This window comes from Physella acuta, unplaced genomic scaffold, assembly GCF_028476545.2.
Source record: "Physella acuta isolate Inbredline_101_S28 unplaced genomic scaffold, ASM2847654v3 ptg000373l, whole genome shotgun sequence".
NCBI classification, from domain to species: domain Eukaryota; kingdom Metazoa; phylum Mollusca; class Gastropoda; family Physidae; genus Physella; species Physella acuta.
Window position 1 is genome coordinate 405953 of NW_026731892.1, and position 12619 is coordinate 418571.

Below are 12619 nucleotides of genomic sequence, written 5' to 3' on the forward strand. Positions count from 1 at the left end.
ACATTTGTCAATGCATTAACAACTAAGTCTTTACACTTATAAAATATTATTTATTCTCATATACAAGTACATCTATAAACATAAATTATGAAAAGAGTAGTAAAAAAAAAATCACAGCATGTTCTTGTCTGTCTCAAACTGATGCACGGTCAATAATGAATTTCTGTAAGGGAAATACAGAATAAGAAACACTAAATGAAGAAAAAACTATTTTAAGATCAATGATGAATAACAGATTTATTGAAGTTTGTATAAAAATGCAACAATATGATGTTTAAGTACTTTTAATGCCGATAATTTAAAGACCACTTTTTAGCAGATATTTTGCATGCATTCAGCATTTGAAAGATTTTTTAAACTTTTATTCCAATGATAACACACAATATTTTATCAGGGACAGTTGCTTATGCTCAATGTTTGCTTTACAAAAAGCTTAATATATATATATACATAATAAACTGTGATAATTATATAAAATAAAACTCTGTGTTCTTGATTTTCTATTTACTGATATCATGTATAAAAAAAGAAGAAAAATCACCTTAACAATAGGGATTGAGTGAACAGCATGAAGACCCAAGCTGCGTGCCAGTACCAAGGGAGTAAACTCAGTTGAGTAAAGTCTTTGTAAGGCATCTATTGTCAGCATGACAGGCACGATATGCCGTTGTCGTTCTGTCTCAAACTGAAGCAGATGTGTGAGAGAACCTACAAGAAGTGAATAAGTAGTTTTGATGTAGATGGGCTAATACAATTGTAGTTGAGGATGGTAAATTATATGACAACACCAACACTAAAAATCTCATTACTACTTTTACCTGTTATTTATTACTAAACAAAATAAGGAAGAAAAAAAATGGAAATCTATAAATACTCAATTTTTTACAGGGAGTTCAAAACTTTAGAACTGACATGTTGACCAAAGTAATTTACAGTATTGTAGTAATAATTAGAAGTATTTTACACAGTAATAAAATCCCAGCTATAAAAAGACAGTAAATTTTCTTAGTTATGAAATAAGTAAACTGAAGTAAAGAGAGTTAAAGTTATGTGTTTGTTTACCATACATTGGAGTTCAAAAATATTTTTTGTTTTATATCTGAATAAAATATTAGTAACAAAATTACCCAAGTCAGCACCATTGTGAGCAGCTTTAGTCAAAACTTCATTCAGGTTTTCCACATCACCAAAGCCTAAATTAACACCTTGGCCTGCAAGTGGGTGTAGTCTGTGACCAGCATCTCTGAAACATTTGTTTACAATTTTGGGCATCAAGGCAGAAAACAAAATCATGCTTCATACAAGGTGCAAGAGCTAAATTTTTAAAACTCATAGTCTAGAACTCTGTCTAATTGCAGAGAGGATACCCAATTCAACAAAATGGAGAAAAATTGTTGAGTTAAAATTCCTATTTAAAATCAGTTCATACCCTATTAATGCCACCCTTGGTCTAACATACTGAGAAGAATGGATTAGAGACAGTGGAAATGCTGCCCTTGACCCCTCCTGAACATCAATAACTGTTGGAGGAAGCTGACGTGCAGAATCTGTACCTGTAATAATTGGCATTAAGTGGTTCATTATATGGACGACAAGCCTAAACCAATCCAATTATCTATAGTAAACATTGTTTAATATGTAACGAAATTAAGTGTTGGAGTGTAAAATGGATTTAAAAAGAAATTTTAGCTATTATTTACAGCCAAATCATTAGCTGGTCCAGCATTCAACTTCCTTGGTTTTACACAATTCTTATGCTAAATTACTGTTAATGGAAATGTATGAAATTTTTTAAAACAATTACCTGGTAAAACATTTTGCAAAAGATTTTTGAAAACACCAAGAACTTGTCCAGTTAAAGCATTCTTTTCTCGCTCGTGCCACTGCACATTTAAAAAGTAAAATAAAAGAATAAACAGAAAAAAAGATATGCTACACTCAGTACATAAGCCAAAGATCTTTTTTAAAAAAAACATTTGTTATGGTATTTAAAACATTAAAATAGTGGCTTCAACCAGTTATTAAAACAGTCAAATGTAACAAAATGTCTGCCTACTAGAGCATCATTAATAGCATCCACAAAACTGTCACTTGGTATCTGCAGTAAATGTTTGGCATTCTCATGTGTTGTTGTCCACACTAAAGATGACAAAGTGTTGCTCATCTGAACATTTTGAAAAAAAAAAATCATTCAGCATATTTCATAATAACTTATATAATAATATGAAAAAAACATTTGCATATTAATGTTGTTTAGACTTGATTCTCTCACAACTATTCAATATTATATCATTTTTGAGCTTTAATCAGTATAACTTTAGCACCCTGACAACAGGAAATCTTACTAGAATTAAAGTATTCTACAAGTAGTGTAAAATGAAATATGGTTAATCTAAAGTAAATTTTACCGGAAGAAGGGCAATTGGACCTGTAGGTAAAAACCTTTGCCAAGCTGTATCATTACTAATTGTCTGAAATTAAAATAAGATCATAATTGAAAGCATTAAATTAGCTAAGTTATACTACTATAAAACAGCTAATTTATTTATTTTATAAATCTCACTCAACAACATTAACAGATTTCTCTCTAAAAAAGAAAATGCTCCATCTTTATATTTTCATACAAGTTAATTATAAACACAAAGCTGGATAACAGAAAGTGTTGAACAACAATTCTTACATCTCCAAGCATCAAGGTTGCTACGACAGCACTTTGATCATAGTCTCTTTTCACTGTATGAAATTTTGCAGCTTTTCGAATACTAGAATTCATACCATCAGCACCAACCTGAAAATATTGCTCAAATTATCTAACTTTTGAAATCAATCAAAAATTAACATTTAAATAATTCTGAACAATGAAGGTTGCATTTTCGTTTGAACAACACATTGCTAAAAATATTTGTAAATGAAGTTTCCTAAAAAGCATGAGAATATTTGAAGAATACAAAAAAACATTTTATTAACTTTTTAGGCTTACCAATAATTTTGTTTTTAATGTGGATCCATCATTAAGAGTCATTTCAACATATGGAAATCTGGACTCCGTAGAATTTTCACAGCTTATGTTGCTAAAGGATACAGCTTTGGTTTCATAACGAACTTCTACCCTGTCTTTCATGGCTTTTAATGCTTTCATAATGGCAGCTAGAATAACATCATTCTCTACTATGTAGGCTAGACTATCAGTCATGTCTTCATTATTAAATGTTATCAATGAGTCAGAACATGAGTCCCACACCTAAAGAAAAAACAATTCAATTGGACATAATTTCCTTATATTAACTTGAAACTAGCATCAACCAGCATTTTAAAAGAACATCTTAAGAAGGCTAAACATTGTCAATCCTTTGTGCTTACCAAGTTTTATTTCACTGATAAAGTAACTTTAAAAGTAGCTGCTGCATATTAATGCCATCTAAAAATGTTTACTTAACAAAATGTCCAAACAATAGTTTTTTAAAATCAAGTTACCTGCATTCTAAGAACTGGATGGTGTCGCATTGCTTCAATTTCTTGCCAGGCACCAAAAGCTGGTAAAATCATATTTTAATGGGGGTTATACAAAAATAAGTAGTAAAAGTAAACGTAAAACAATATTTACTGACCTAAAGTCAATGTATACTTACTGCTGGAGCAAATGTATACTTATTGATACTATTAATGTAATTGTATATTTCACTCTAAAGTAATTGTATACTTACTACTAAGTAAACGTACTGTTGCTGGACTAAGAGCACAAGTTCTGTTGCCATATTTTTCTGGAAGAACATAACTACCCATGTCTTTTCCCATTTCAAGCAAAATTATTCTTTTATCTTTTAAAGCACTGTTATTTCCTGAAATAATGTTACATCAAAAATCAATTAAGATGATTTTGCAGCTAATGGAATTGAAATAATATGAATATAAATTGATCTGCAATATTAATACATTATGATTTACACTACACAAATTACAATTAGAGATTTTATGAATTTTTTCACTTAAGAGCCAATAGAAACTTTTCACATGCATTATTTTAAAATAAGCTCCAGTGATTTTTTAAAATAAAAAATAATAAACTTTAAAGTTGCACCAAAGAGAAGAGAAAGATTTTTAAGGATCTATACTTTTCTATTTGTATTCATGTGAAATAGCATTGTTTTTTTTGGCAACCGATTGGACAAGCAGCCAGTTCTACTTCTATGTAGTCTTGCATTAAAGTATCAATGAGATTCAGATACAGATCTATCAGCAAAGTTATCATTCAACCCAGTGAAACCCCTCTCCTTTTTTACCAAAATCAGTATCAACCCCAAGCCATTTTTGGGTTCAGAGGTCATTTCTGGAATGTTCCAGACTTCTGGTGTTACAGCTAGGTGGATAAAATTTCATATATAAAAATTATTTCAAATTTGTAGTTCTGTATCAACTTTTCAGCAATTTCCGGTAACCAGAAGTGGAACTTATTCCACTTGTGGTTTTTCAAAAGCCTCTAACATGAGTACTGTTTCACATAGATAAACGAAATTTGTCATGTAAGTAAAAGATCTAATTCTCTGCATTCTGTATGTTTTACTCTGATAATGATAAAACTTTATAGCATGGTAAAACGGGACAAATGTCGGCCATTTTGTTTTGGCACCAATAATCACTGTGCAAAAAAAATTCACCAAAATAAAACTATTCTAGCCATAGCTATAAAAATAGTGTTAAAATGTACAATAACCAATGCTCTAATACAGTAACAAAGAATGGGCTTGAAAAACTCATTTGGTTTATTACAAAGTGAACTTTCTCAAGTTATGTCTATTTGGAAAAAAAGTTCACAAAATGATTTTATGGAGATGAGAAATTTTAAGGAAAGAGCAGTGGGATTAAATCCTGTCTCATCTTCTCCCTATTGGACAAAGTGGGTCATAGATTACATAAAATTAATCCTCTGCTTTTCTGTTATCAAAGAAAAGCAGTGGTTGTTACCTCAGAAGTAGATTAGCAGTGTTATTGGAGGTTTTGTGGGAGTGGGGTGCTGATCGGGGCCTAATATCACACAGCTCTTAATGCCCTGCTTGGTAATCTATCGTTTCAGGTACGTAAAATCGCCTGCTGCTAGTAATGTACAAAAAAGTTACCTTATTGTCAAGGCTTTAATAGATATTGTGATATATTTGTGTCAAATATTATAGATAAATGAATAATAAACCTAAATCAATGGCTAAATATATTAATATAGGCAAGAAATTAACTTTAAACAGCAGTGTTTGCGAGTAGGATTTGCTGTATAAAAAGCTGCCATCTGTAAGTTAGAGTGGCTTCCCCTGAATCTTGCGCTATAAGTTTACAATAAAAAAAATAAACAAGATGGCTGCTATAGTAAATGAGTATGGTTGCATCTGTTGGAAACATCGCTAGTCTTCATTTATTACTGAAAAGTTTTAATTCAGTTGTTTAAAAACAGGTACATAAATGAAATAAGGAAACATTTTTGTATTTTTCAAAACATAAATACTCCTCAAAATGTGAAATAATTATTAAAATCTAAGGAGTCACCTGTTTTTCACATTACTAGTTGCGGGTGATTTTACGTACCTAAAACGAAGGATTACTCCCTGCTTTACCCGATTGTAGGAAAAAAAGTCACAATTATATATTTGCATGGAAATTGTCAATACTTTTATGAATTATAACATAATCAAATTTTTATTCTGTGACTTTTTTTCCTAGCAAAAACTGACTTTTTTTCTGTGTTTTTTTTTTCCTGTGACTTTTTTCCGTTCACCGCTTTACCCCTACCGTTCAATCTAAAAAGATCTAATAATAATTTTAATTGGTAATCTATCGTTTTAGGTACGTAAAATCGCCCGCGACTAGTAATGTGAAAAACAGGTGACTCCTTAAATTTTAATAATTTTTTCACATTTTGAGGAGGATTTATGTTTTGAAAAATACAAAAATGTTTCCTTGTTTCATTTATGTACCTGGTTTTAAACAATTGAATTAAAACTTTTCAGTAACAAATGAAGATTAGCGATGTTTCCAACAGATGCAACCATGCTCATTTACTATAGCAGCCATGTTGTTTAAGTTTTTTTTTTTTAAACTTATAGCGCGAGATTCAGGGGAAGGCAACTCTATTTTACAAATGGCTGCTGTTTATATAGGAAATCTTGCTCGCAAACACTGCTGTTTAAAGTTAATTTCTGGTCTATATTGTTAGTCATTGATTTAGGTTTATTATTCATGTAGCCTAACTATAATATTTGACACAAATATATCACAATATATATACTAGTCTGGCGCATTGCTTAGATGGCAGGATTGACCTCTGACCCTGAAACGTCACGCATCGTTTTCTGACGGTTTTTCCGTTTATTTTAGGGGTCCCATCCACGACAAATGAAAAAACTGTTTATATCACAAATTATCATCATTATTTTAATGCAAATTGCTAATAAAATGGATAATATGCCTTAGAATGCCAGAAAAAATCGCAAGATTCGTGTTTGTAAATAATGAGAGGATTTCTAGTGGAGCACTCTCCGTAAAAACTGAATTGCGCCAAAAACGACCGACTAACGGGGAAAACGGCTCGACTAACTGTACATTAATATATAATTGATATATTTATCATGTATATTTACAGTATTTTTGATTACTTTTTCTAAAATCTTCCTCGAGGATGAGGTACCCACGCTGACATTTCTATCCGCTATTTTAAGTATCATGACGTCATTGTTACGCTAGTTGCCAGACTGAAACAACTAGTTTTTGTTTTTTACGGAATGAACTGTTAAGTCTAGTATTTTAATTATAAATCAATTGTAGCATGTGTGGAAAAAGTAAAATTATAGACATTATTATTGTATTAGTAATTTTATTAGTATATTGATTTTTTCTTCACTGTGGGCCGACCGTTGCTGCATTCGTGACCGGTGGTTGACCTCGTCAACGCCGCGTGGCCTATTCGTTTATATAATCAGTGTTGCTCGTTCAGTGGCCTTTTTCAGAGCTAGGCCTAATTACGGGCGATTTTTAGACTTAATTGATTGGCCGTTAGCCTTTTTCATTGCTGCGTATTGTAAAAAATGCTCGTTCAGCGGCCTTTTTTTTTGGCGCTTAATAATCTGTTTACGGGCATTTTAAGCGTTTATTTATTTATTTTTTTAAGCTAGACGTAGATCTAGTTTAAAAAATATTTTTTTTATACAGCTGGCTGTCTAGCATGCCTGATATCCGAACTTAAAAAAAAAAATTACCGAACTAAAAAAAATGACCAGAAGTAGGGAAGTAGGTCTCTTTTTCAATTTGCTTGAAGAAGATGAGGGGGGGGGGGGGGGAGAGAGAGAAGTGAAGACACCGACCATCTCGTGTACGCGTGTTCATCCTATGACGTGTACTGTAGGCCTGCTGAAGTCACGGTGACCCCGCGACCGTGGTGGGATTTTTCATCCACAGGATAGTAAACATAAGCAAGCAATCACGCGAGTGACGATGTTTGGAGATTTTATTTTTAAAAAAATCACATACGTCATGTTTTCAAGATGAAAAAAATGTAATGTAAAAAAAAAAAAAGACACTAATACCATGTATGAACCTCAGCTGCCACACTGTTGACTCAATATAATGTGATTGAGTGTAAAATGTATTTGCATTTATAAACTATCTTAACTATTACTATCATATTATTTTATGCATATTTATTATTTAAAATTAGAATTTGAAATAAAAATATTTATTATGGTCGTTTGATTTATGTAGGTGTTCATTATTTCTTAAAATGGTATGAATAAAATGTAGAGTAGAATTTAATAAATAATAAAATAACTAGATCTAAGTTTTATTATCAACCAGTTGCTTTTTGTTATTTTCCGGTGAGTAAATGACCTAAGCTGACGCAATTACCATGGCGGGAATTAAAAGCTCGTGCACACAAGTTCACGGCGTCATGTTATGCCGGTCCAGGAGCAAGATTCTCGTTTTGTCATTCATTTTCCATTCTAGCTAAATTTTCAAATTCTCTTTTTTCTCGTCAACCGAATAAGCTAGATATTTAAATGTGGTGTCAAATGTTCTCTTAAGGGGTAAGGAACTTAATGGTGTATTTGAAATAACAGAATATTTTATTTTAAAAAATCCATAATTCAACCTAATATATACTTATATTAATTAAAGCCTTGACAATGAGGTAACTTTTTCGTACATTACTAGCCGCGGCCGATTTTACGTACCTAAAACGATAGATTACCTTACTTTTAACTTTTAAATTTTAAACTTTTAATTTAATTAATTAATTATTACGGAAAACCCCACCTAATGCACATGCCATCGCAGCACCAACCATTCCACCTCCAGAAATAACAACATCGGCATAATCTTCATTTTTAATATTGGGATTTGTAGTACTTGAGAAACGCCTCATTAAATTTAAAGCAAATAGTCGTTGAGTATGCTTGATTACAAGGTGAGCTGTGTTTATCCTGAGCGCCATTTTAACTTTGGAGTAATTTCCCATTAATACCAGGGCTGCAAACGAACATTTTCAACGCAATTTTTTGGGCTATATTTTTAGAACCTAATTTAGATCTGGCATTATATTTACTTCTGTTTTTCTATTGCATGATAATTAATTATTATATGTAATCTCCTGTAATTATTTATAATCTATTGTAAGATCAATATAACATAGACTTTAGCTGCGTTCCTAATTTGTTGAGTATTTATATGGCAACCATGGCGTCAACAAGCCACGGGCTTTCAGTTTGGGCTAATAACTGTGTTAAAACACCAATTAATACAAAAACGGGTTTGAAAACAACAATGCATGATAAACGAAATGGTAAACTCAGATTCGATGAATCAAATAATGAAATTCATAACTTCAGCTTATCGCCAACTGGATGCATTAATGATCCCGAAAAGTTAGGTTTTCAAGGAAGTGGCAGTGGTGATATTGGAGATGAATCAAGATTTTCTTCTGTCGACACAAGTGATCATTTAGACTTTCTTAAAGGAGACTCGTTCTATGAAAAACTAAAACAACTTAAAGAAGAAAATAAACAAACTTTAGAAGCATATAAAAGGATTTATCAAGAAAAACTTATTCTTGAAGATATTAGAGGTGATTATTATTCAGATGAATATGAGAATGACTTTTCTGTCAATGGCACTAACAAGCCAATAATGGGTAAAGACAACAAAGGCATCATTCTATCAAAGCCCCCAATACCAAAAACTAGAAGTAATTTCTCAGATGAACCTGTACTTAGCAAGTCATTGACTCTAACATCACAATACAAAAAAGATAGACCTAACTCTGCACCATTAGATAGGAAATTTAGTACTCTTAGTAGTGATGAATTGCAAATGTTTTTTGAAAATTCAAAAGAAGAAAAAGATAGTAATTTTATTATTACTAAATCTAATAAATATGATGAGGCTCTAGCAAAGGTTGATAAACTATGGGAAGATTTTAACATTTCTGAATACAGCAATAGAAGGCATTCAATCTCTTCCATGCAGGATAAGGACAGAGAGAAAAATGTTGCAAAAAAAGAATGGAGACATCGAATCACAATACCTCAACCTTTTAGGATGACAGTTCGAGATTCTGTTAAAGAAAAGAAAAAAACATCTGCTCAAATGGAGTTGGAGAGAAGACGTCTAGAAAAGCAGAAAGAAGAAGAGGCAGAATGTGAAAAGAAATTTAAAGCCCAGCCAGTACCATCTCATGTTTACCTCCCTAAGTATGAAGAAATAATGGAAAAAAATGAATCCCGACGAAAATATGTAAAACAATATTGTCAGGAACTTCTTCAATCTCAAGTGAAGCCCTTTAATTTTGAAATCAGAGAGCAAGAGAAGAAAAGACAATCTCATTCAGCGCCGTTGTTGAAAACTGATAAACCTAAGCCTGTTTTCAAAGCAAAGCCAGTTCCACAACATATATTTAGTCCAGAAATTGATGAGAAGCTAATGGCAGAAGAAGAGCTCAGAAAAATCAGAGTAAAAATGAGATCAAAAGAACTCTTAAATGAAGCATCATTACCACCTAACATGGCTGCCAGAGAAAAGTTAAAGGAACAGGCAAGAGTTGAAAAAGCAAGACAGGCTAAATTAGCAAAAAAGAAACAGCGCTTACGTCGTTCCCATAGTGTTCCTAACTATGATCTTTTATACAATGAATTTCAAAATGAGTTATCAAAGCGTAAATCAGTCAGAGAGGGCACAGTTATTAAACCATTTGACTTAAAGACTGAATTGATCCAATCAAATAGAGAAAGAATACAGCAAGATATTCAAGCTGATGAAAATAAGCTTAAAGAGAATCGCTGGCCTTATTTAAGCTCTAGGACAACACCACGAAGCTCAATGAAATACCTAGGTATTGTATTTGATTAAAGAATTGTTAAAGAGTTTTAACTTATAATTTCATTGTCGATTTAAGAAATGTAATTTTCCTATATTTCTTAATCTTTTGACAAAAACTTACTTGTACATGGGGTCGGAATGGTCAAATGGTAGAGCATTTGACTGCGAGCCTGAAGGTCTTGAGTTTGGATATCAGGTTGGACTTGTGAATGTAAGATGTCCCTGTCAACCCAGCACTTATGGGTACCTGACTTACATTGGGGAAAGTAAAAGCGGCTAGGTATAGTGCTGACCACAGTATCCCTTTATATGCTGAGGTCAAGAAACCCATGAACTCAACTTCATCTGCCCAATTTATCGCTAGGTCTATAGAGGAACTTTATTTACTTGTACATACAATAATTCCAACATAAGGATTTTTTTTTGTTTAACTATAATTTTCTGGGTTTTTTTTTCTTCTTTCCTAACACTTATTTCTTACCTAAATATTTTTGTAGTTTCAAGGTTAAATTATATTTCATTAACAGGAGCCTTGTCAAGTTCACTGGACTCCATCCCAACACATTCAAGTAAAGCAGCTGACTTGAGAACAGTGTTAGTGAAGTAAGTATTTTAATATTGATAATTCATATCAAATAATAGTTTAATTCATGTTATTTTCATGCAAATTTTTATATTTTTTTTTCAAGAAAAAAACAGGAACGAATAAATCATAGAATTAGAGAAGAAGAAGAATCTGAAAGGCGTAGGAAGGCAAGAGAAGCAAAGCTGCGACGATTTTTGTCTGAGAAGATGTCAGATGATCTACCAAAACCAAGAGACTCTATTGCTGAAAGGCTAAGAAAACACAGGTAGTTATTTAATTTGAATGATGTACTAGATGACCAAGTTATCCATTATAAGACCAAATAAGGCTATGTATTATTTGACCTTTTTTTTCATGAGCTAGTTGCTGAAATCTTGTAGCAGATTTTCCAAAAAGAAAAGATAAATATAATTTATATTATAAAATTAAATTAAAACATTAAGCATATCCTCTAACACAGAGGTTGAACCAAATAATCTCCTATCATGTCTTTTAAAATAAGAAGGATGTCTGATAGATTAATACATGATCAATTCAGGATAGAGGACAGGACTAGACAAGAGGCATACCAGAATGAAATTGAAGAGATGAAAAATAGAGTGGAACAGTCACCATTGCTAGTGGATAAGTATTTGGCTGTAAGTAGCATCATACAGTGTGGGACAGTGTGGCCTAGTGGTAAAGCAATTGACTGCTAGCCTGAAAGTCTAAAGTTTGAATCTGGGTTCAAGTCTGTAGAACATCCCTGAGTCCACCCATTAGGGAACGTAAAGGCAATTGAGCATAGTGCTGACCACACTGAAACAAGTGAACACATCACTTGCCCCATGACCGTCACATTCAAAAAAGGGAACTTTGCTTCTACCATCATCCAGCTTTACCATTAATTCTGATTTATACTAAGATATTTTATTTAACACGTGGTAATTTTCATTGAAAAATTAAAGTAAATTAAACTTATGTTCTAATCCATATTTTAAAACCTCATAGGAAAATGCCAAAAGACAGGCTGACAAAAAATTCACAGCCACACTAAAGAAGGCAGGACTTGACAAGGAAATGATCAGTACCAGAAGTTTTGGCCACACTAGTGTAAAATCAAATTTTAATTCTGATGAGTTTGATGATGCAGGAGATTCTGGCAGATCACCAAATCACACCTACATCAAATCAAATGCAGATGATTCAATTTGATATCCTATCAAAGCACTTTTCCACTTAACTGTATAATGCTAGACTAATACTGCCTTTTAAAGCTAAGGGTATTTTATTTTATAAACTGCATTTTAGATTGGTTATTTGCATTCTAACTGCACTTTATTTCAATTAAGCCAATTTTATCAATAACCTTTAATTATTTAGATTTTTAATTATTAAATAAATGTAATGTAAGAATGTAAGCTAAATTTTAACAAAAAAAAAGTTCAATGTAAGTAATTTGTTCTTATTGACTTTATAATTTTTAAATATGATTTCAAGGAACTTCTTTTGAAGAACTGTATATTGATAGATATAATCATTTTAATGTTACCTGTATAGATAATAATGTATATTGGAAAACCAGCAAGGGGCTTGCATTAATAAACTGAAAATCTCCTGGCATGTAAGGGGTTGAACAGTTACACATTTTCATCCTCACAATATAGTTTGTTTTATTAATTAATGTAGTTTATAAATATTATA

The 12619-nt window shown here is 31.9% G+C and overlaps 2 protein-coding genes across 2 annotated transcripts; one reads left to right on the forward strand and one right to left on the reverse strand.

Moving 5' to 3' along the window:
* Positions 1-29: 29 nt before the first annotated feature.
* On the reverse strand, positions 30-8476 carry LOC131941768 (ubiquinone biosynthesis monooxygenase COQ6, mitochondrial). Its single transcript, XM_059301255.1, has 12 exons — positions 8293-8476; positions 3705-3839; positions 3475-3533; positions 2981-3241; positions 2681-2788; positions 2409-2471; positions 2057-2164; positions 1805-1883; positions 1430-1553; positions 1128-1243; positions 542-708; positions 30-163 (listed from the first exon to the last, which is right to left on the reverse strand). Exons 1-12 carry the CDS (start codon positions 8468-8470, stop codon positions 134-136), a joined length of 1428 nt encoding a protein of 475 aa, XP_059157238.1. The 5' UTR covers positions 8471-8476; the 3' UTR covers positions 30-133.
* Positions 8477-8699: 223 nt separating this feature from the next.
* Positions 8700-12614, forward strand: LOC131941770 (protein FAM161A). The gene is made up of 5 exons (XM_059301258.1): positions 8700-10363; positions 10878-10953; positions 11040-11201; positions 11475-11574; positions 11927-12614. The coding sequence occupies exons 1-5, from the start codon at positions 8704-8706 to the stop codon at positions 12128-12130; spliced, it is 2202 nt and encodes a 733-aa protein (XP_059157241.1). The 5' UTR covers positions 8700-8703; the 3' UTR covers positions 12131-12614.
* The last annotated feature ends 5 nt before the right edge of the window (positions 12615-12619 follow it).

What these genes read in the sequence shown, in the direction of transcription:
- LOC131941768 (XM_059301255.1), bottom strand. Translation starts at nt 8,470, where the DNA reads ATGGCGCTCAGGATAAACACAGCTCACCTTGTAATCAAGCATACTCAA. An exon ending in ATCCAGTTCTTAGAATGCAG is followed by an intron (nt 3,242 to 3,474) that starts GTAACTTGATTT and finishes TTTTTTCTTTAG; the next exon opens with GTGTGGGACTCATGTTCTGA. An exon ending in CATTAAAAACAAAATTATTG is followed by an intron (nt 2,789 to 2,980) that starts GTAAGCCTAAAA and finishes CAATATTTTCAG; the next exon opens with GTTGGTGCTGATGGTATGAA.
- LOC131941770 (XM_059301258.1), top strand. Translation starts at nt 8,704, where the DNA reads ATGGCAACCATGGCGTCAACAAGCCACGGGCTTTCAGTTTGGGCTAAT. An exon ending in TTGAGAACAGTGTTAGTGAA is followed by an intron (nt 10,954 to 11,039) that starts GTAAGTATTTTA and finishes TTTTTTTTCAAG; the next exon opens with AAAAAAACAGGAACGAATAA. An exon ending in GAAAGGCTAAGAAAACACAG is followed by an intron (nt 11,202 to 11,474) that starts GTAGTTATTTAA and finishes TGATCAATTCAG; the next exon opens with GATAGAGGACAGGACTAGAC.